A 22,208-nucleotide genomic window follows, 5' to 3' on the forward strand; every position below is an offset into this window, starting at 1 on the left:
TAAAAAAGACAAAATATATACTAAAAGTCATAGAAATTGGCTCTACTCTGATCAGTTAAGGGTGAATTCTGCTCCCTCCTCAGCAGGGTCTGCAAACCCTATTCCTACTTTTCAAGAGGATTCACTGACCCTCGAGAAAAGCTTTCAAGGGGCTCAGAGCAGGACACTGGGGAGAAAGTATGGGGAAACCCCCTTTTGTAAACTTCTTCCATCTGTGGTTCTCAAAATCCAAGTCATAGTATACTGTGATTTTCTCAGGGGTCCAAAGAGATTTGTATACATTACAGGGAAAGAATAGAAATTCCACTTCAACATGCAGGATGATGAAAAGCCATCACATGTAGGTGACAATACCAAAAACAAAGCAAAAAATAAAATAAAAATCACGCTTACAGTTGACTAATTAATGGCTCAAAGTGGCTAACCAAATCGAAAACCAAAACACATCCTGCAACAATAAGATGAACATTTTTATTATTTTTAATGGTATGGGGGTTTTTTTGGTTTTGTTTAGTTTTTTGCAAACCCCACATTAACAACACAATCCTATATGTGTTTGTGCAAAAGCAAGCCTTGGTATCTCAGCGAGGCATATTCCCTAGTCAATGTGTTTAGGACTGCAGCCCAAAATGGCACAAGAGGCTTTAGCAGGACATCTATGCAGTACACTTTCTGAGACTGATCTAAGCCAGTTCTGCAGAGGGACATGAGGGACGAGCAACTTTGTACCACAATTAGAAGAGGGTAGCCTTGGAGCTACTGCCCAAAACCTATCTGCTTGCTGCAGGGCTTATGCCAGGGAAAATGTTCTCAGGGGTATGTGAGCCTCAGGCAATGAAGGCAAATGGCAGCACTTTTAATTCAGTCCAGCAGCAAGCTGGCAATTGGTGTGAAAAGGCTCCTTGGCATATCTATCATACTATTGTTGTGTGGACCGTGGAGTGTGAGAGCAAGCACCAGCATTGTATCAATGCATATGGGAAATAATACTTAAATGCTTCTTGTCCACCAATGCACAGCCATTCTAAGATGTAAACTGGCCCTCATGATTCTTACAACAACCCCTTAAGGTGGGCTCCAGTTAGGTGCAAGGAGCTGCAGCTGAAGGTTAAGGCTGTCCAATGTGTTTTTGGCTGAGTTGAGATTTAGCTTGGACGCCTGGCTGATGATTCAGGATCTTCCCATGCTTCCATCCCATTCCTTCCCTCACCATCAGTAAAATCTGGACCAGGCGTTTCCCAGATTTATCTAAATGGGATCAGTCAGTCCTTACCCAGGATATTTTGCCCAAGTTTCATCCTACAATTTAGGCCAGGCGAAGCAGCCTACATCAGGCAGTAGATTTGGGAGCACCATTAAATAACAGCAAATTCTCAATTGTTTTGTTGGCTATTATATATATATATATATATATATATATATATATATATATATATGCATGCCACTGAACAAGGTGACATTTGTATGTCTTTGGCTACCACCATCTTTATCTGCCAGGTAATGGGGATTCAATATTGTGGGGGAGGAAGATCATGCAATGCAGCAGAATTGGGAGTGGTAGCAGTGGTGGATTGCAAAGGTGGAAAGCCAGGGACACAGCTGTTTGCTCTGTTTTACTCCTGGTGTTTCCCTTGGACACCCTGGGCATTTGCCATCCAGCAGATTGGGAGCAGCAAGAAGAATGCCAGGAGTGTCCCACTGAGGGCCAACCCAGGTTTCATCTGCCTCATCCAGCATGAACCTGAGAGCATGGAAGTTTAGAGCACATGGCTGGAAGGCTATTCAGATGCATTGTTCAGAGACATGGGATCATCCCACAGAGAAGTAGCTCCCATCTGTGTACACTAAGTATGGTGACATGAAGGAGGAACCTTATTATAGAATTAATTTGTATGGATCTAATAGGTTTGCTGTACTATTGTTTAGAGATGTATGTGACTTTAATTTGTGTTATATTTTTACATGTGCTATGTTTTAATATATTGATTATTCTGATGTGTTGTCGTAACAGAGGTGCTTGCTATGGACCACTTTGGGTTCTTCCCAGGAATGGGAAAATGAAATATAGGCAATAAATGAAACGAAATGCATTACAACAACCAGTTTAGGTACTCACTGAGGAGCAAAAAGAAAATGTGCTCCAAGACTTATTGGGTATATAGTCGTACCTCGGAAGTCGAACAGAATCAATTCCAGAAGACCATTCTACTTCCAAAACATTCGGAAATCAAGGTATGCCTTCCAATTGGCTGCAGAAAGCTCCTGCAGCCAATCAGAAGCTGCATCAGATGTTTGGGTTCTAAAGAACGTTCGCAAACTGGAACACTCACTTCCGGGTTTGCGGCATTTGGGAGCCAAAACGTTCAACTCGCAAGGCATTCATCAACCAAGATACAGTGGTACCTCGGGATGTGAACGGGATCCATTCCGGAGCCCCGTTCACATCCCGAATGGAACGCAAGACGCGACGGCGTTTTGTCGCTTCCGCGCATGCGCATAACATCATTTTGAGCGTCTGCACATGCGCGAGCGGCAAAATCCGGAAGTAAAGAGCTCCTTTACTTCCGGGTTGCCGCGGAGTGCAACTGGATCGCATTCAACCCAAAGCACATTCAACTCAAGGTATGACTGTACGGCTGTATAAGTGTTCAGGGTGTCTATATCTGATTGTCGTAAAGAAAGCAAAAGTGACAGCTATTCCATTCATCATATTAATTGAGTGCAAGTGGGGGGAAAGCAGATACAGATTAAAACAAAACAACGAAACAGGAACTGAAATATGGACGTAACCCAGGTGGAGTATTTTCAGACACAAGCAGTGGAGCACAGTAGAGTCTGAAAGCCCACAAGAGGTGTCACTCTGCTAAAGCTAAGTCATGTCTGGGTTGATTGCTAGCTGGGATCCACATGTATGTTGCATTCGGCTTCAAGGCAGATGGCTTCCTAAAGATTGCTCTCTGAAACTTACTTTAGGTGTACAGCTGCTGAGTGGGGGGTGGAAGTCCTCTTCTTCCACATATTTCCTTTTAAAGTACGTGATCTTGGATGTTGTTACAGGATTTGAAATTCCTCTGTGGTGAGATCCTGTGAGAAAATAAATAGCATGGAGCAATCTGTCTGAGGTGCCCCCACTCCAAAAAACAAAAAGTAGAAGAAAAGCCTTATCCGTTTCTTCCCCAGTGCACCAGAACTCTACTACATATTTCTTTATATGCTTATATAGCATTAACAAAACAGAAATTCAGTTTAATAATAGTTTTTGTGAGAAAATGCTGTAGGCAATGAAGGGTTGTGCTGCAAGACCATTTAGGAAACAAGTCTGTTTATTTAAGCACAGTTATCACATTAGCTTAAGCACCCTCTGCATATCTGACTTCAAGGAAACATTCATTCTGGCTGTTCAAGCCATTTGAAAAACTGAAACGTTCATGACTACACTCTGTAGTAGTTCGAGGAATTAGACAGGGCTGATTAAGTTTAATGCATTGGTAGCATAAGTATTAGTTGCTAAAGATTTATAAGTTTGGCTTAACTTTCTTGGAAAAGGCTGAGACAACTCTCCAAATTATTGGGAAGGGGAATTATTAATGGATGTAGTTAAGTGGACTGTTACCTGTGAAAATTAACGCTACGTTAACCAAGAATTTGATTTTAATAACTAAAGTGCCAGAGCTTTTTTTAGTCACCCCCACCCCCCAAAAAAATTCAATTCTTAACAACAGTACACTTGCATCACCCTCCTCTGACAAGAAAAAAATGCTGGGCTCATGGGTAGACAAATCCAATTTGTAATTTATTTATCAAATAAGCATAATTTGCTGTAATAACCAACTTGGGATGGTGCCCTTTAAGCCCAATAGAAAGGAAGTTATTTGGAACAGGTAGCCAAAAATGTAATTACTTTGAGCTCTTTTGAGACCAATGGATACTGTAATCTAGCCTGGGTCACAATACTCCAATCAAACCATATGCTACCATTGAGAGTGAAATTTTAATTACTGCCTAGCACTTAATATGGCCACCTGTTTGGGGTTTATTGCATTTTCCTCCTAGTGTTAATTTCAACCTCCAATAAATGATGTGCAAGACAAACCGGGTGGCATCTAGTTTCCTTTGCAGCAGAACACCCCCAAGTCTACATGTGGCATGTTAGTTAGTGGCTTAGTTAGTTAGTTAGTTAGTTAGTTAGTTAGTTAGTTAGTTTATTAAAAAAGACTGTACTGACAGTTAGCCAACAAGCTCATGCAATGGCTGCAGGCAAAATATAAAAACATTTAAGCAATCACCAGTATTGAAAACTAGCTAGTCTACAGTTACTGTTATCAATTTAGAATTTTAATCTTAACCCCCCCCCCCGGCTTTTTCTCAAATATATTTAGAACCAGGCCTTTTTAGATAGCCAAACAATGGCATTTCAAAGCAAAGCAGACTAAGGCTGCATACGCACCATATATTAAAAGTGCACACACCCACACCAAGAATCCTGGAAACTATAGTATGTTAAGGGTGCTGGGAATTGTAGCTCTGTGAGGGGTAAAATTACAGTTCCCAGGATCCTTTTGAGGGTGTGTGCGCTTTAACTGTATGGTGCATATGCAGGCTCAGTGTCTCTAAACACGCTGAAGGAAACACAATTTGCCCTTCCACATCTATAGTTACTTGTAAGTAAGGCCTAGCAGAGTGTTTCTCAAACTTGAGTCTCTAGCTGTTGTTGGACTACAGCTCCCATCATCCCTGACCTGCTAGCTAGGGCTGATGGGAGTCGTAGTCCAACAACAGTTGGAGACTCAAGTTTGAGAAACACTAGCCTAGCATATCCAAGTTTAGATGATCATCTAAACCATGGCTAAGTGATCAGGAATGATCTCTTTGGGTAATTTTGGGCTCATGCACTCCCCTCTCCTTGCAACCTTCTTTGTATTCAAGAGGTGGTGCCTTAAAAGCTTCCAATTTTATTTCATAACTATCCACAGTTCCACATTTACATCAACATCTGGGGAGTTTTAATTTTAAGCAGAATTATTCAACAAAACTGGATCTGTCCGACCCTGATTTGTTTTAAGTAACTTTGGCTAGAATAAACCACAATTCCACAAGCAGTTCCATACTTCTCTTGCTGTGTGCATAAGAATAGAAGGAAAGGGGATTATCTAGACCAACTTCTCATCTAGACCAACTTCTGACAACTGGATGGGGCTGGAGGGGTTGTAGTCCAAAACATCTGGAGGGCACCAGGTTAGCAAAGGCTGGTCTAGACCATGGGACCATGATGTATTCAAATCTTCCTATAAATCATAGCGTTGTCCCTGAAATCCACAAAGTTTTGTCCTGAACTCAGATTGCAGATAGGATGTGGTAGGAAACCTAGGGCCTACATGTTACATGTTATATTAACTGTGCAGCTTGCAGGCATATGGGGGGTGGCAATTTAATCCTAGGTATGTGCATCAATGGAAACTTTCATCAATGGATTTTCATGTGCATCAATGGAAACTTTTTTCTATGTCTTTTTGCAGTGAAGGGATTTTCCCTCCTCCAGGAGTGCACTCGGGGAGAAAAAGGTTAGACCTCCCCTGCCCTGTGCACTGTAGCCTCAGTGGAAATCTCCCACAAGCCATGCCTAGGTCTACATTTTAAAATAATATATATTGACAGCCACCCAATTGACATAATGTGTAAGGCCTTCAGCGATGTGGAAAGGATACTCTGTGTGCACTAAGAGACTGCAAATACAGAAGACTGGTTCTCAGATGCATGATGAGGTAGTAAAATCATCTCTAGACCATATCACTTCAGGCTGCAGGTAGGAGCTCTTGTGATTAAGTTCGTGTCCATTCGCCACTCCCTGGGGCCAAAAAATAAAGTCCTACCAAAAAGAGGCATGTCAGGGAGAGCAATGACCTACAGTTGATCTGAATGGCATCCCAGATTATCTACCTGGAGTCTCTCTCTCTCTCTCTCTCTCTCTCTCTCTCTCTCTCTCTCTCTGTGTGTGTGTGTGTGTATGTGTGTGTGTTACCTTGTATAGAGGAACATCAATCATGTTAATTCCTACCCCTAGCCTGAAGTAGCATCATCTAGACACAGATTTGTCGCTTCATCTTCTCTCTGTGAGGACTATGCCCCAAAGACACTCTTTTGTCTTTATTATTCCCTCTTATGCTCTGGGACTCCTCTGTACCACCAAAAGCAAGCTCTGGGATTTGGTGAGTCTCTTTGATTTTTTCTTTTCTTTTCAAAGCCAGCCACTGCAAAGCATCTATTTCCTCTGGTTTGAGTCAGGGCACCTTCAGTCTTTGTCCCACACCGGAGGGGCTCAGAGTGAGATCTTAACACCTGCAAAAGTGCATTGGAGCAGGTGGTGCAAAACTAGCCTCCCCAGACAACTAAAATGCTAATCCTTTAAGGCACTTCGAAGTGGCCGCAAAAGATTCCTGCACAAATGCCTTTGCCCTGACACTTCTCCTTACAGAGCAGAGCGGCAGAAGCAGCCCTGATAACCGAACAAAGCCTTCAAGTGCAGAGATAGAGTCCTTCTTGTGTACCAGAGGAGGACAACAACAATGGGAGGTTCTTATCTTCAGACCTGGCCACCAGCTTTCCAGGAACATCTTGTTTGCCCCTGTTGGAAAGAGGATACTGGACAAGGTGGGCATTTAGACCCTTATTCAGCACAGGATTCACTGGGTGACCTTGAGCCCTCAGGCCCTCCCTGACCTACCTCGAGGGGTTGTTATGAGGATAACACGGCGCGCGCTGGGGGGGGGGGAGGTCATATATTGCCCCACATCTCTTTCGTGTTAGCATCCAAGGATGACTACTGACTTACACACACACCACTGTTGTGATTTTGGAGAAGGAAGCCGGAGATGGTGGTTTGATGCTGATGCAACCGACTGCAAGCCCTGAGCCACCTCCTTACCTGGCGCCGGGGGCTGCCCAGCCGCTGCCCTGCTGTCGTTGCTCGGCGGCGGCGGCGGCAGCGGCTGCGCTTGGCCCGGGTTGCTGCTGCTGCTGCTGCTGCTGCTGCTGCTGGCGGTGGCGGCGGCGGCTGCATCCGAGGCGGGGCTGCTCTTGCTGCAACAGCGCGACTCCCACAGCGGCTGGAACTCGGCGGCTCCTTCGGAGGAGACAATGGGCTCGCAGAAGCTGCTCAGGGGCAGCACCAGAGTCATCGCGGCGCCTCCGATCTGCAAGTGGAGACAAAGGTAGAGCGCGACCCGTCAGGTCAGGCAGGCAAGCAGCCGCCCGCCCCTTGCCCTGCCCTGCCCTGCCTTGCCCGAGCGGCAGCAGCGGCCATTGCGTTCCTGCGCCCCGCAGTCTGCCTGGCATCTGCCGCTGCCACCGAGCGATCCTCTCTCTCTCTCTCTCTCTCTCCACCCCGGTCTCTTGCTTTGCCTTTTCTCACCCAGGTTTTGCCCTCTCGCACTCACGCGCTCCAGGTTTCACGCGCTCGGGAGCATTCCCCCTTCGCCTTCCTTGTCTTCGCTTGGCACGGATTCTGGCTCACACTCCCAGCTGCCCTGGGACCACACACGCTCCTGCTGAAGGAGCGCGCGCGGGGGGCACCAGACCCAAGAGCTGACCTTCTCCGCGCGCCCCTCTCCAAGCGCACTTGCTTGGAAGTAAGGGCCGCGGATTCCGGGGGTCCTTACTTCCAGGTAAGTGAGCTCGGAGCACCGCCGCAGCCCCTTCCACTCGGAAAGGCAAGTCTTCTCCCCACCCCACCCCTCCCCGCCGCCCCTTGCTTGCTTGCTGACTGGCTGCCCCCCAAATCCCTTCGCCGCTGCTCTCTGCGCTCCGGCTCAGCGGCGATCCCCTCTTCCTTTCCCGAAAGAAGAAAGTGCCAACAAACCGATCCGAGGGATGCTCGCAGATTGCCAGACGATCACTTTATTCTCTCCGCATACTCTGCCGGTCTCACTCGCGCAAACACAGCGACCTCGCCAACGACATTGCCTGCTTGTGTTTCTTATGTGTGGCAGGCAAGCAGGCAGGCTGGCTTTTCTCCCCCCCCTTCCTTTATTTTCCCCCCCTTTCTTTCCCCACTCCTCCTACTCCTCCTCCCTTCTTTTTTCCTTCCCCAAGCGAAACAGAGCGAGACTCTTAGGTAGTTGTTTCCACCAGCCCCGATTGGGCTGAACTGGATCTGCCTCCAGTCAAAACACGGAGATTAAGACAGAAAATTGGCTCCGGTTTCAAGCCGTGAGTTGCAGTCCCACAGGAGCCAAGCACAACATCAGTGGAGCAAGTAGAATATTAAACAGGAGCAGGGACTCCGGGGCCGGAGCCAGGCTGTGTGAGCTCTCCATCCAGTCCCAAAGCAGCGAGAGAGCGAAAGAGGGAAAGAGAGAGAGAACTTTCTGAAAGAGGCAGGCAAACCGCATCACAATGCACTTTCTACACTAATTCACCTACTCTTTGGCACAAAAGCCAGGCGCCTCCCCCATCTTCCCCTGCTCTCTCCAAGAAACAAGAATTTTTGTTTTCTTTCCATATATTTCTCAAGTCAGGACCGCTGCAGGAAGACAACAGGGTCCTCCAAATTCGGGCAGGGTGGGGGAGGCAGAAGTTGGAAAGGGAATGGATAGCCAGCAGCATGTTACAAATTAAAGTCTGTCTGGACAAGATTGATGAAGCAGGAGGTCAAGACTTAGAACAATAAGAAACAAAAAATATTCGAGACTGGTTGGAGAAGCCCCTTGCTGTTTCAACTGAGTGAGAGGAGGAATTGCAGTTGCACATAGCGCTGGGGCCAAAAGCGAAGGACCACCTTTTTGAAATTCCCAGATACAAATGGTTAACAGATCAAGCCTTGCAATATTTCCACCGGCTTCTGGATGAAAAATGTGGAAAGGATACTTAAGTGCTCCGGATTTAGCAGCTGGGCTCCTTAACCTATTCTGTTGTCTAGCAGACTGCAAAATTGTCATTTATCCATGGATTCTGTTGCATAACTCTGCATTTGGAAGCTATGCATCTGAAATATATTCCTTTCTTTCTTAGGGAAGTCCATCCTCACTCTAACTACCCCAAGCAAATTAGTCAGAGTTAAGCCCCTTTGAAATTGATGGGGCTTAAGCTACTCACCACTAACTTGATCCACACTGATTTCAATAGGACTTAAGTAGCACTAAATTCCCTGCAAGAGAGATCCACATTTTGGGGGGTTTACTATAATTTTAAATAAAGTCATACAAGGGAGCCAATTCATTAATGGTGAAAACAGAGGCAACCACATTTGAAGCTGCAGTATCTCTCTCACTGAACCAATTATTGCTGTGTGACCCCATTTGTGAAGTGGCTAGATCCACACACTCTCTCTAAAACACTGATGTTGAATGCAAAGGTTTTTTCATGATGGTCAGTCTTCAAAGCTGACTTGAGTACATCCATTTTGGTAGAGTAAAAGCAGTATAGCTTTTCAAACACAAACCACAGAATCACAGAACTGGAGAGGGACCATGAGGATCACCTAGTCCAACCCCATGGCAACGCAGGAATCTTTCACCCAATGTGAGGCTTGAACCCACAACCCGGAGATTAAGAGTCTTATGCTCTACCGACTGAGCTATAGTAAACATCATAAAGAAGAGTGGAGTCCAGATGGATAAATGCATAGAAACCTATTTTACTTCATACATGCATTGCCCTTGCTGCATCAGGCCTAATAAAGATCTTATGCCATGCATTACAGCTCTCTAGCACAAAGGGCACAAATGGCGCTGTGGTCTAAACTACTGAGGCTCTTGGGCTTGCTGATCGTAAGGTCAGCAGTTCAAATCCAAGTGATGGGCTGCCAACCTAGCAGTTTGAAAGCATACCAGCACAAGTGGATAAATAGGTACTGCTGCAGCAGGAAGGTAAATGGTGTTTCCATGTGCTCTGGCACTCATCTCGCTGCTCCGTGCACCAGAAGCGGTTCAGTCATGCTGGCCACATGACCCAGAAAAGCTGTCCCTTGGCCTGAAAGTAGAGGTGAGCGCTACATTCCATAGTTGAATTTGACTGGACTTAACCATCCAGGGGTCCTTTTTTACCTCTCAAGCACACACATTTTGTAGGCAACACACTGAGATTCCATTCCTCTAAATTGTTTGATTGCTTCTGTAACTTGGCACACTCCTACTGAATTCAATCGGACTTCTTCCCAGTAAATGTGCATGGTACTGCAGCCTTAGTGAGGAGGTGAAAGAGAAATATTATGGAAGATTGCAAAAGGTGGTATTCAGAAATACCGGGGGTGGGTGTTACAATAACTTTTTGCATACAGTAGCTTTTTGCACACATAGATTAATCCAAAACAGTGGAGAGTTTCGGAATCTATACATGTTAGAACACCTCTGCTGCTCCAGTGCTTCCGGCTTTTTAGTTCTTTGCTAAGTAAACACTGAGAAATCTTCAGTGCCAAACTTTGCTCAATTCGTTACATTTATCTTCATTGTGATTTTTTTGCAGTCTGCAGATTGTTGTCACATATCAATTTGCTGCTGTGCACACTGTCCCACTTTATCATACTAACTTACACAGAGTGCCATGTTGTTCCTAAGGAAGAGTTTTTAGAAGCCAGCATGAACTACTTAAATTTCTACTAGGTAGAAAATTCACATCGCAATCAATGCATGCTCACTCATAAGCAAGCAAGGCCTTTTCATTTCACTGGGACTTCCTCCCAATTAAGGGTACAGAATGTTGTGCATCCAAGAAACCAATTCTTATTTCCAGGAGTGTCTACAACCACTACTGATTTCACACACAAAAACCACCAGAAAATATTATTTTAATTTCCCACTGCTGAAGGCTGCTGCATAAACAAATGCAGAAGATTGAGCACTAGATTCCCAGGGCAACTCCACACGTTTTTCTAACCTGTCTTCTGAGCAGTGAAACAGCAGTAGCTCTTTGCATGGCTGATTAGCAAAAAACCCAACTTAACATACTTCAGTTGCACTGCACAAATTCTCTTGCTTTGTTTGGCTAGTGCCAGAAAGGGAGAGGTCCCAGAGACTGTCCATAGATCAGCTATTACAAAAAGCTTTTCAGCAACAAGTGCTGGCATGCCAAACCAGTGAGCAGAACCTGATCTTAGATCCTTATGTCAAACTTACCTAAAAATAAGCCTGCAAGGGGTTTTGCCCAGGAAACATGGCAGGGCTTGAAGGCCCAGTCCCATTTGCAAATACATTGCAATTTTGGAAGCGCAAGTCGCTGCTTGCGCCATTCAAGTTACCAAGGTGTCATGGAATCAGAAGGCAACCTGAACCACCATACTGCAACACATTTAATACATTATTGCAAATAAGTCTTCTCATGACTGTGCCTGGTGGATCAAATACTATATTTATGAAATAATTGTAGTAAAGTGTCATGATTTGTTAAACCCTACACGGAACCCTTCTGTATCAGATGAAGAGCTTACTTGGTCCAGGACCAGGTTGCCACAATGGTCCACCAGGTATTTCCAGGAAGCAGAATCTAAACTAAGAAATTGACCAGATTATAGAATCATAGATTTGGAAGGTATCATGGGGGTCATGTAGACCAACCCCTGCAATGCAGGAATATTTCTGCTCAACTTGAGGCTCAAACCCACGACCCTCAAATTAAGAGTCTCACACTCTCCCAACTAAGCTATAGAGATGTTTTTCAGCCATAAGATTCACAGTAATTATTATATACTGCCAAAACATCTATTATTATGATTAAGTGTATTTGAACACAGCACCTGTATACTGAGAAAGTAAAGGGGTGCATTGAAAGATACTGTTGGGCAACTGGGGTGCAGCTTTTTCCTCTTAGCCATGCTAGGGACAATCACAGTCCACATACTTTGTTCTGTAGAATTCAGCAGACACCTTTGAAGACTAAGCCAATCCCCTCATCTGCCAATCAGTGACCAACATTCTGTCTCTTGTTGGGATGCAGCATGGGATTAAATTTTAGGCTTTTAGGCATGTGACAAAGAAAGAGAATGATGGAAGCTACTTATTGCACCTAAAGATTTCCATTAGTGTGTCATATAGAAAGTTGTTATACGACATCAGCTCCATAGTTCTTGACATTTAGTTATTTACTGGTAATGCACCACTATCCTTCTTTGTAATGAAAGGGTGGGAAGTCAGTGCACTACATATTTTCTGCAAAGATGTGTAACATAAAGCCTTGATTTGTGGCTAGATCCAGGCTTCAAAATCTGTTTGCAAAGCTTTGTGTGGTATGGAAACCAGACCATTTTTATTTTTTTATTTGTTATTAAATCCAGCTCTTAATCCTTAGGCTACCACAGATTTTCCCTGTTGCCAGCCGAATGCATGCATTAGGAGAACACCCTGAGGCATCCAAAGCAGCCTGAAGGTTAAAATGTCAGACTCCTCTTGCATTTATGCAGTTCTGCTCTGTAAGAGGCTACTATGCAGTGCTATACTGTTCCATTTGCTCACTATTCCTTCAGCAACTACTCCATTTTCACTCACTATTCCTTTGGAGTCATTATGATGCTAATGAGAGAACTGTAATGATGCCATTCACAATGTCAATGAAAAAGGGTCTTTATGCATTTCCAGAATGCCACTAAAACAGAAGTTAAATTTAAAATGCTTGTTACAATAATGCTGCAAATCTGACTAAAATCCCTAAAGGCCAAAAAGTAAAGGTGGAAGCAATGCCTGGTACTGGCAGGGCCTCATTAGTTACCCTATATTCTGTGGAAACAGCATGTGGTATTGCTAATTCTGAAACTCTTTGATTTCTTAGTTGTATGAAGCCATCATGCTTACCTGTGCTTATAAGAAAATGCAATGAGATTTACATAGCTGGATGGAAGAATATTTATTTGTAACAGTTTGACAGTTCTAGCCATTAATTTATTTTATTTTAAATTTATAATCTTCCTCCCAGCCCACTAGGACCCTAAAGCCAGCTGCAGACTCAAATGCATTAAAATATGATCAACAAAACATAATGGTGATGCATCATTTTATTAGGTACCATGTGAGATAGTGTCTTCACAAAATAAGAAGCTGGTGAGAGAAAGTCAAAGATGGACAGCATTCGAAACTCCCATTGTTCTAGGCGCATTTTGCGACAGGGAGTTTCATTAGCGTGAGCAGTTTCTGAGTTCTGGGCACAGCACTGTGCCTAAGATTACAGCATAAAATAGAAGAGTGGAAGGAAAGGAGGACCTTTTTCTGCTTCTCTACTTCCAGCTACTCTCTGAAGACTGGAGAAGAGACTCTCTTAAGAATATTAGGGGGGTGGGCAGGGGACAGACTGGACCATGTGAAAAATGTACATAATATTTTAGCTGCAGTTCATTCATTTTCAGCTTTGTATTCTTGTTATTTAAAAAAGCACGCCTAGACATTCCATTGTTGTGTCCGTAACCTAGGTTTAAGGTGCCATTCAGCTCCTGGCTTGAATATCTCAGTTTCTAACACTGAGGATGGATTTTAACCTTACTCATCCAAGTGGTCTGGAAACGATCCACAATGTCTGGATAATTAGAAATGTGGGTTTGTGGGATTAGTCACTGAATAATCAAAGATAATTGTGCTGAATTCTGAAAACTATGTATTACTATGGATATGTCAAGAGCACCAGTAGGTGTTGTTGTTTTTTAAGCAGGGAGGGTCTTCTCAATTCATTTAGAGTTGGGGGGGGGGGTATCACATCCACACTATATATTTAAAACACATGGCTTCCCCAAGAGAATGCTGGGAACAGTAGTTTATTCCCCACAGGGCTATAATTCCAAACATTCTTAACTACAGTTCCCTGTATTCTTTGAGAGATGCCACTTGCGTTAAGCATGTGGTGCGGATGTGACCTCTCATTTTTTGCATGTTTACAGTACACACCATGACTAATGAGGAGCACTATAAGGTATAAAACTGTGATGCTGCACAAAACGGTACATTCTGCAGCAATGGGAAAGTGTATCTAGCTATGTGCCTTTGTCCATCTACAAGGAGGCACTCCAGACTGCCACTTAAATTGACACAGGGCCTGTACTGAATAGATTCAAACTGAAGCTAGTTACTAGTAGGCGCTTCAGCCTTCTATTTTAGGCATAAAGGAAAGGAGACAATTGTCTTGCATCACCCAGTCCACCAGGCACACGCTTACACACTCTAGCACCCTAAAGACTAGCAGAATTTATTATGGCATACCGCTGTGGGTTAAACCACAGAGCCTAGGGCTTGCCAGTCAGAAGGTCAGCAGTTTGAATCCCCGCGACAGGGTGAGCTCCTGTTGCTTGGTCCCTGCTCCTGCCAACCTAGCAGCTTGAAAGCATGAAGTGCAAGTAGATAAATAGGTACTGCTCCAGTGGGAAGGTAAATGGCATTTCCATGCGCTGCTCTGGTTTACCAGCAGCAGCTTAGGTCATGCTGGCCACATGACCCAGAAGCTGTACGCTGGCTCCCTCGGCCAGTAAAGCAAGATGAGTGCCACAACCCCAGAGTTGTCCGCGACTGGACCTAACGGTCAAGGGTACCTTACTTTTACCTTGCATGTGGTAAAGTTGGCTTTTATCCAAAAAGTATATACCGGGCATTTGCCATAATAAATCTGTTAGTCTTTAAAGTGTCACAAGAGTCCAGGGATGCTTATATCTTACATGTTAGTTTGTTCTTGGTACCTTGATTTCCTTTTAGCAGATACTTGAGCTCACTTTCCTGGGTTGCCATTTCTACTTGTGCACCACTGTACCATCACAACGGAAGAAGCTGTGTCTGTAACTATTTACAATCTGTATGAAATCTGAGAACCCTGGTATTATTATATTTCCTCCTGAATTCAGGCACTTCAGGAATGGTGTGGCATCCACTATGAATAATAAAAAGACAGGATCAATTTGGCTATTTATTGCAGGAAACTGCTTTCAGGCAAGGGTTTTACTTGATCTCACATCCAATGTATTATGCGATTCAACATGAATGTAGAATTTTGCAGTGATTTCAGAACCACACCTTCTGAGGATCTCAGCTTTTGTTTTGTTTTTTAAATCTGCCATTTATATCTTTGGAGATAGGATGAAGAATGTTTGGTCAATGCATGGTTCATTGTCAGAAGAAGCCAATGTGAGGAGGGGTAATCAGAACCATTGAAGTTCTGTGCCCCCAAATCCTCTTCCCAGACACAGTCCAGAAGCCTATTCAGGAGAATTAGCAAGATCAAGCTTTGCCTGTACTCCTGGCATAGATTAGCCACCAGAGAGACCAAGGCTGTTTTGATGAAGAATGTGGGCCCAAAGCCAGACTGAAATGGATCCAGATAATCAGTCTCATCTGAGTGCCTGGATTGTATGGCAACTCAAGCACATTGCCCGAGAAAAGAAGATTTGCTAACAGCCAAAAGTCACTCAAATCCTTGAGGTCCAAAGTAGGGGTATTTAGAAGTAGTCTCATCACTAATCACTTCAAGGTAGCCAGGTAACCCCCTCTTTCAAGGAGACACAAGTCATTAATTACCTCCTAGACTTAGCCAGTGATCTCTCCTGCTACATGTTAGTTAGCTGTGGTCTAAACCACTGAGCCTCTTGGGATTGCCGATCAGAAGGTCAGCGGTTTGAATCCCCACAACAGAGTGAGCTCCTGTTGCTCTGTCGCAGCTCCTGCCAACCTAGCAGTTCAAAAGCACGCCAGTGCAAGTAGATAGGTACCACTGCGGTGGGAAGGTAAATGGCATTTTTGTGTGCTCTGGCTTCTGTCACGGTGTTCCATTGCACCAGAAGCAGTTTAGTCATGCTGGCCACATGACCCGGAAAGCTGTCTATGGACAAATGACAGCTCCCTTGGCCTGAAAGCGAGATGAGTGCCTCAACCCCATAGTCTCCTTTGACTGGACTTAACCGCCCAGGGGTCCTTTACCTTAACCTAGTCAGTAAGGGAAAGGTTGAGAACACAAGTGATTGGCCAAGTACCTCCCTCCCCCGCCTCCCGCATCTTCAGGCCTAAACAATAAATTCATCCAACAAATCAGGACTATACACTGTACTGGAGATGTCCATAGGATGGATTACAGGAAAGTAGCATCCAAGTCAAGATGAACATGAGCAACTTTTACCTTTGAAGTCAGAGAGGGACCACTTACATCACTTTGCAATACAAAGTGGGAAAAGCCCTGAACCACTTGGAAAACTCAACTGGATGGCACTGCAATGGAGGCTGAAAGGTGTTGCTTCTTGGCTTTTATCATCACAATAGAACAAGCTCCAAAATGAGCTCTTATCTGTGTTTGGTCAGACTCCAGTTCAAATTTTCTGTCACTGGCATTCGAGCCACCCCCCCACCCCAAACTGCTTTGTAATAAATAATAAATTGGGATGAATAAATCAGGAAGATGAACAGGCTCTGTTTAACGAGAAAGATTGCTTAGGAAAGATTGTGTCAATTGCCAGGGTCACCTCCATATCCCACAGAGAGAGTTAGGCTTTGACAGTACCAGCCATGCTAACTGGGAACTCCCTGGTGGTTTTAAGCAATTGATCTGAATCCATCAATCTCTGGGGGCTATCCTAATAGGTCTATCCATGTATAAGAGAATGGTCAGCAGGAAGTGAACTGACAATTACATCTTCCATTTTCAGATCACCAGTCTTCCTAACCAGTTGAGAACACCATGTCTAGAGTGTCACCCACATGAAACATTAAGCCAGTGACACATTAGAACAGCCCCATGGTTGTCGAGTGGCAGTAACAAAAGCATGGTAAGGGAGGGAAAATAGTGGATATGAAATGTTTGTCAAATCCTTGTGTTTACAGTAGTTATAAAACAATAATTAAAAAATGCAGGTTGCCCCTCCAAGTGCATTTTGCAACAGAAATGTGTTTCATACGAGAAAGGTGGAAAATTAATAGCTCTAGGTACAGTATTATTATGCACTACCCCAAGTTTTAAAAAGTGAGAGGTGACTTCATTGTCTAGACCAGCCTGAAGAAGAGCAAGCTCACCCTTTAGTTAGTTTAAAGGCAGATGGCCCAAAAGGAGGTGATAAAAGAACAAAGAGATGGAGGAAATGGTAAAGTGAAAGACGAAAGAAAGCAAGGCAAATGTAGACATATGTGAAAGATAAGTTACACAGGTTCTTTAGTTCTCCCATGTCAGTGCTGATCTGACTGGCAACATAATTATTACTCAATTCATTCCTGTTAAGTACTACTCTGGAAATGTAGATAACGACTGGATTACACTTGTATTATGTTCCAAAACCAGCATGAGGGTTAAAATCTAGTTCGAACATTGAATCACCAATCTAGTTGCCAACAGCTTCATGCTTCAATATCCTGGAGAAGAAGAAGAAAATATACTACTGATCTTCTAAAGAAGTCCAGTGTGTCACTGTCTTCGTTCCCCGCCCCCCGGCTGTTCATTTCCCCCACCCCCAAAAAAGAAATACAAACGATTCACTGGTTCCGTTGATGGTTTTAGTGCAAGAAAAAATATGAAGCCAGTGAGTGAGCTGTATGAGCATATAAACCTCTCTGGTAGAGAAGTGTTTAACACCATCTTTCGCTATTTATGAAATTATGTTACTTAATATTTTAAATTTACAAGTACTGTGCTAGCATTCATTCAGATAAAGCAGCTATGCTTCCCCCAAAAAACAACAACAACCACCAAAAACACATTTCTGGCTAAATATTGTTCTATTTTGAATATATGCATATCTCAGATCCCCTACCCTCCACCTCACCCCATATATGGAACTGCATTATATGAGTCCAGCCAATGTTGCTTTTACCTTCAGTGTTCTCCAGGTTCAAATACAAGCCCTTACATATTTTTTTCTGGACATCAAAGGAACTGGATCTGAGGGGTCACACATGTGAAACATACACTACTACTTTTTTCATCTTATACCATAGATGCCTTGAAACTATTTTCTTGAGGCTATCATTTTGTTTCACTGAGAAAACAAATCATTCTGGGGTGTTTTTTTGATTTTCTTTTTTTCTTTTTTTAAAGAACCTGCATAGTATTCCAAAGTATGGCCTCGGGATCTCATTACTACTCTTCTGGGATCCCTAGAAACAGCTGTTTTAAATAGCTTGATTTCCTGCACTTTCTTTTTAAAATGTTGGGGGGTTAATTAAGTGATAATTAAGCAATGGGCTGAACTAATTGGCATCACTCCCATTCAGTTTTCTTAGAAACTACCATTAGGAAAAGATATAACATCAATAATCATAAGAAATAGATTTGGGGTGTGTGTGTGTGTTTTACATCAGGAAAGAGAGACAGGGCAAGCATTAAGAAGATTGCTCTTTATAAATCACTCTAGTTTTTCAATACAACATTGGTATCTAGTATTTACTTCCTTGCTGAAGGTGGAATAGAAAAGTCACCTCTTTATGACAGTTTGGAACATGAATTAATTTACATTATGAAGATTTTTGCAAATGCATTGTATCTAGGAAGCTGGGCTCCATTTGGTTTATGGTATGGTGAGATATTAGCCAAGAGCCTGTCAGTACTCTGAGAACAGTAAGTTGCTTATAGATCTCTAAGACTGTTAACAAAGCCTCAAGTGCTGACTGCCTCACTTTAACAGCCATACTAATGGCAATGCTGATATTTTTTAGATTCAGTATGCTCTTTTGAGTTCAGATTTTTAAAAGCATTCTGTTTACCACTTACATGTTCTTGGATTAATTTGTGACCAGATAATCCTAGATTCCCCCTGCTTCTACACTTCATGGACCCAAAGTTGCATGGATGACTAATCTTCATGTAACATTTTCACGTGGAGGTATTTCTAGCAATGTGCTTGAAGTCTATAAAAACACAGAACATTTATGTGGGAAACAGTCCTAAGATAACCTAACCTGCAAAACAACTGCATATCAAGTGGGAGAAAAGTTCTAGCCATTATATAGTGCATCTTAAGTTTTCACATCGCTGTAATTAATACGTATTGGTATTGTGCTGGAATTGTATAAAACTTAAAGAAATTGGGTCAAGGAACTCTGAGTGGGTTGACAAAGCAAACCACTCCTCTTAACAAAGACCTCTAAAATCACAAGATGGTTCTCTTGATTCTTTAATTATTCTTTTAAAAAGAACTACCAATTAAGGTTGCCTTTCCAACTGACTCTGAACCCTAATGCAGCAGTACACAAATGTCACTGGTACAATAAATTAGATGTTTTATGGGTTAATTACATTGCCGCCTTCTCTTCTGTCCACTGAATAATGCAAACAAAACCAAAATAAGTGTTTTGAAGCAAAAAGCAAGTTGTCTTCACTGTAGCCTGTGCTACTTTCCATGAAGTTTAAGAGCTATTATTATACTTTTACAAGAATCCTTCTAAGGGAAATAAACACCAAAGGTAGGATTCCAAGGAAATGACTCACAAATATTGGCAACAGGCTTCCAAAATTGAATCCAGTCTTTGCAAAAGTCTGCAGCAGCTCACTAACCCTTCCTAGTTCAAAGTAGGCACTGCAAATGAAAATAGGAGCTGCTGAAGTGACTTTTTAATGTTCCCACTTCTGTATTCCCCACCCTCCAACTCCCCACCTCAGGGGCTTTGCTTAAGTTGCCGTTTTCAGCTCCAAGTTGGGAATTTTTTTAATGATGGAGTCATTGTGGCAACCGGGGAAAATGGGGATCGTTTATCTTCCTGTGCTGAAGCACTGCAGCAAAATATTGCCGATAAACACCTCCACAAATTGGCGAGGACGGAAGGTGAACAGGGGAGGGGGGCTCAAGTAAAAAAACCAGGTAAACACCCATAACCCTGCCTTGCATAGCTGCGCATGGGATGAATTAAGAAAAGTGATGCTTCCGAGTTTTCTTCCGCTCCGAATTTATTTACATGGCACAGTATTGGAGCTCTTTGCATTAGAGGAGGGGAAAACGGGGAAGGGATCGGGCAGCTGATACAGTCCACATTTTTGCAAGTGGACCAAATGAGCTCAGCGCCTTTCGCCTCCGGTACGCTGCCTTGCTTGTTTTTCCGTCGTCTGCTTCAGAAATCCGCCTCTGAATGCAAACATCCAGCCCCTTGGCGCGTTTGCATTGGCCAGCTATTCTTCCCCCTATGGGTTTCCTGCACAAACGGCGCATTCCAGCTGCAGATTTGTACCAGACCACCATTCCCCACACCTGGCCACGACTGTTACCCACCCCCCAAACCCCATTGAAGGCTGTGGACACCGCCCCCCCCAAGAGTTTTACCCAGCACATAAAATGGGTTCGCCTCCATACATCCCTGCTGGAGGAATTCAGTTTGTGGTATTGGTGTGTGTTCACACGTGCATCGGGGAGGCAAGATACACGTGTATCTTAGTCACTGCACACAGACACACACACCCCTCTAGCCATGAGAGGCTCTGCCAGCCAGTCACAGAGAGCCTGAGGGGAGCAACTCCTCGGCAGCTCTCTCTCCACCCCCCCCCCCCCCAAGGGATCCTGCTCATCGTATCCGCCCTGGAGCATAAAGAGCCATCAGGAGGAGGATGCTTCAAGGGAGGGCTGGCGAAGGGGCGCCTTGTCATTACAACTCAAGTGGCCCGGTTATTTATAACCCCGCGGAAAGAGTCGGGAGCTTCTCCCTAATGGAGAGCTTGGCACGGCGCGCGCGCGCGCTCTGGCGAAGGAGGGAGAGAGGGCGGGAGGCGGGAGGGAGCGGCGAGGGCAGAGGAGGAGGAGGAGGAGAGCGGCTGGTTTCCCGCTACTTTCACCCTTCCTCAAAAGACGAGAGGCTGCCAGCTCCCGCCGCCTCCACCACCACCTCCATCATCACCCCTTTCTCCCCGCCCTCACCCCCCGGGCAGAAGCTGGGGAAGAGGTTGCAGGGAAGAGGCAGCTCGCCTCCCAAGGTGGAGACCCCACACAAACACACGCCGGTCACCTCAGTATCTGCCTCCCCCCCCCCCGGCCGCCCCACCTTCCCCTCAGGAAAAGGGCGCCAGAGCCACAGCCGCTGCGTCATGTCCCTCCTTCAGGCGGTCACTTTTGAGCCTCAGCTTATTCCTCTTCCTCAAGCGGCTTGGAGGGTCTCTCTCTCCCTCCCTCTCCCCCTTTCTCTCACACACAGCCTTCCCCGCCTCAGCTGCCTCCTCCTCCTCCTCCTCCTCCATCTCCTTCCCCCCTGTCCAAGGCAGCGCCTGAAGAGCCATCTCTGCGCTGGGAGAGAGAGCGCCAGCGCCGCCGGAGCGAAAGCGGAGTCCATCTCGGGGGCGCCCTTTTAACCCTGGGCGGCAGCAGCAGCAGCAGCGTCCCCCGCCGCCCCAGCCCCTTCCCCCGTCCTCGTCCTCCTCGCCAGACGCGCTTCGGGAGCCACGCCGGCCGCTTCACCCCTCGACCCAGACCGCAACACCTTCTCCTTACCCCGCGGCTCTTTGCGTGGCTTGGGAGCAGTGGCTGCGCTTGCCTCGCTCCAGGTCCCGCCGGCGGCCCCTCTCAGGCTTTGCCCTCAGTGCCCGCTGCTGCTCCTGAGGGTGCGAGGGCTGCCTCCTCCCTCCCGCCCTCGCTATAGTGTGTGCAGGCGGCTGTTGTGGTGGATGATAATGAAGAGAGAGAGAGAGAGGCTCGCTCCCAAAGCGAAGGAGCGCGTGAAACCAGTCAGTCCTGTTTCTGCACATTCATGCCCCCCTGAATGAATAGTAAAAGATTATGTGTGTGTGTGTGTACACGCTTATACTGTATGTTGTGTGCGCGCGCGCCTATATATCTATATTATGTGCTCCTCAGGATGCCCCCAGGGTTAGAAGAGGAATAGGAGAGGCGCGAGAGAGGCGCTGGAACTGGCTGGCTAAGCAAAGCGGGGAGAGAGTGTGTGTGTGAGGAAACCTTTCCCCGCCTCAAGAAAACCTTTAATAAAAATTATATAATATAAAACCCTCTTTCTCTCTCTCTCTCTCTCTCTCTCTCGCCTTCCTCCGCTCCGTGTCCAGCTAAGGCGAAAGGGCAGCCACCTTTCCCTCTCCCCCCCCCGCCACGCCATCCCCCCTCAGGTTAAGACCCCCTCAGTCAGCCTCTGTCGCCCCCTTTCCCCGCTGAATGGCTCCTCCTGCCACACATGGGCTGAGGGCTTAATTTGCTCTCTCCTCAAGGAGGCCATTGTTGTTTAGGGGGAGAGCCTGGCGTTTCCCGCCCTGCCGCCCTTTCATCCTCCCCGAGCCAGCGCGCCATTGATAGGAAACAGATGAGGCGCTGCTGCGAGGCCAGGCAGGAGGAGGCCAGGTGCCGCGATCTGGAG

The 22,208-nt window shown here is 45.2% G+C and overlaps 1 protein-coding gene across 1 annotated transcript in view; it reads right to left on the reverse strand.

The window, feature by feature from the left end:
• Window positions 1-21,593, reverse strand: part of SERTAD4 (SERTA domain containing 4) — a 29,360-nt gene extending 7,767 nt beyond the window's left edge. Inside the window, exons 1-3 of the mRNA XM_083733676.1 lie at window positions 21,338-21,593; window positions 6,923-7,190; window positions 2,969-3,084 (exon numbers count right to left, since the gene is read on the reverse strand). Coding sequence (XP_083589802.1) covers window positions 2,969-3,084; window positions 6,923-7,175 — 369 coding nt within the window. The 5' untranslated portion in view covers window positions 7,176-7,190; window positions 21,338-21,593. The remainder of the gene's footprint in view (window positions 1-2,968; window positions 3,085-6,922; window positions 7,191-21,337) is intronic.
• Between the last annotated feature and the right edge of the window lie 615 nt (window positions 21,594-22,208).

Source organism: Podarcis gaigeae (assembly GCF_964106915.1).
Source record: "Podarcis gaigeae genome assembly, chromosome: 3".
In the NCBI taxonomy this organism is placed as follows: Eukaryota; Metazoa; Chordata; class Lepidosauria; order Squamata; family Lacertidae; genus Podarcis; species Podarcis gaigeae.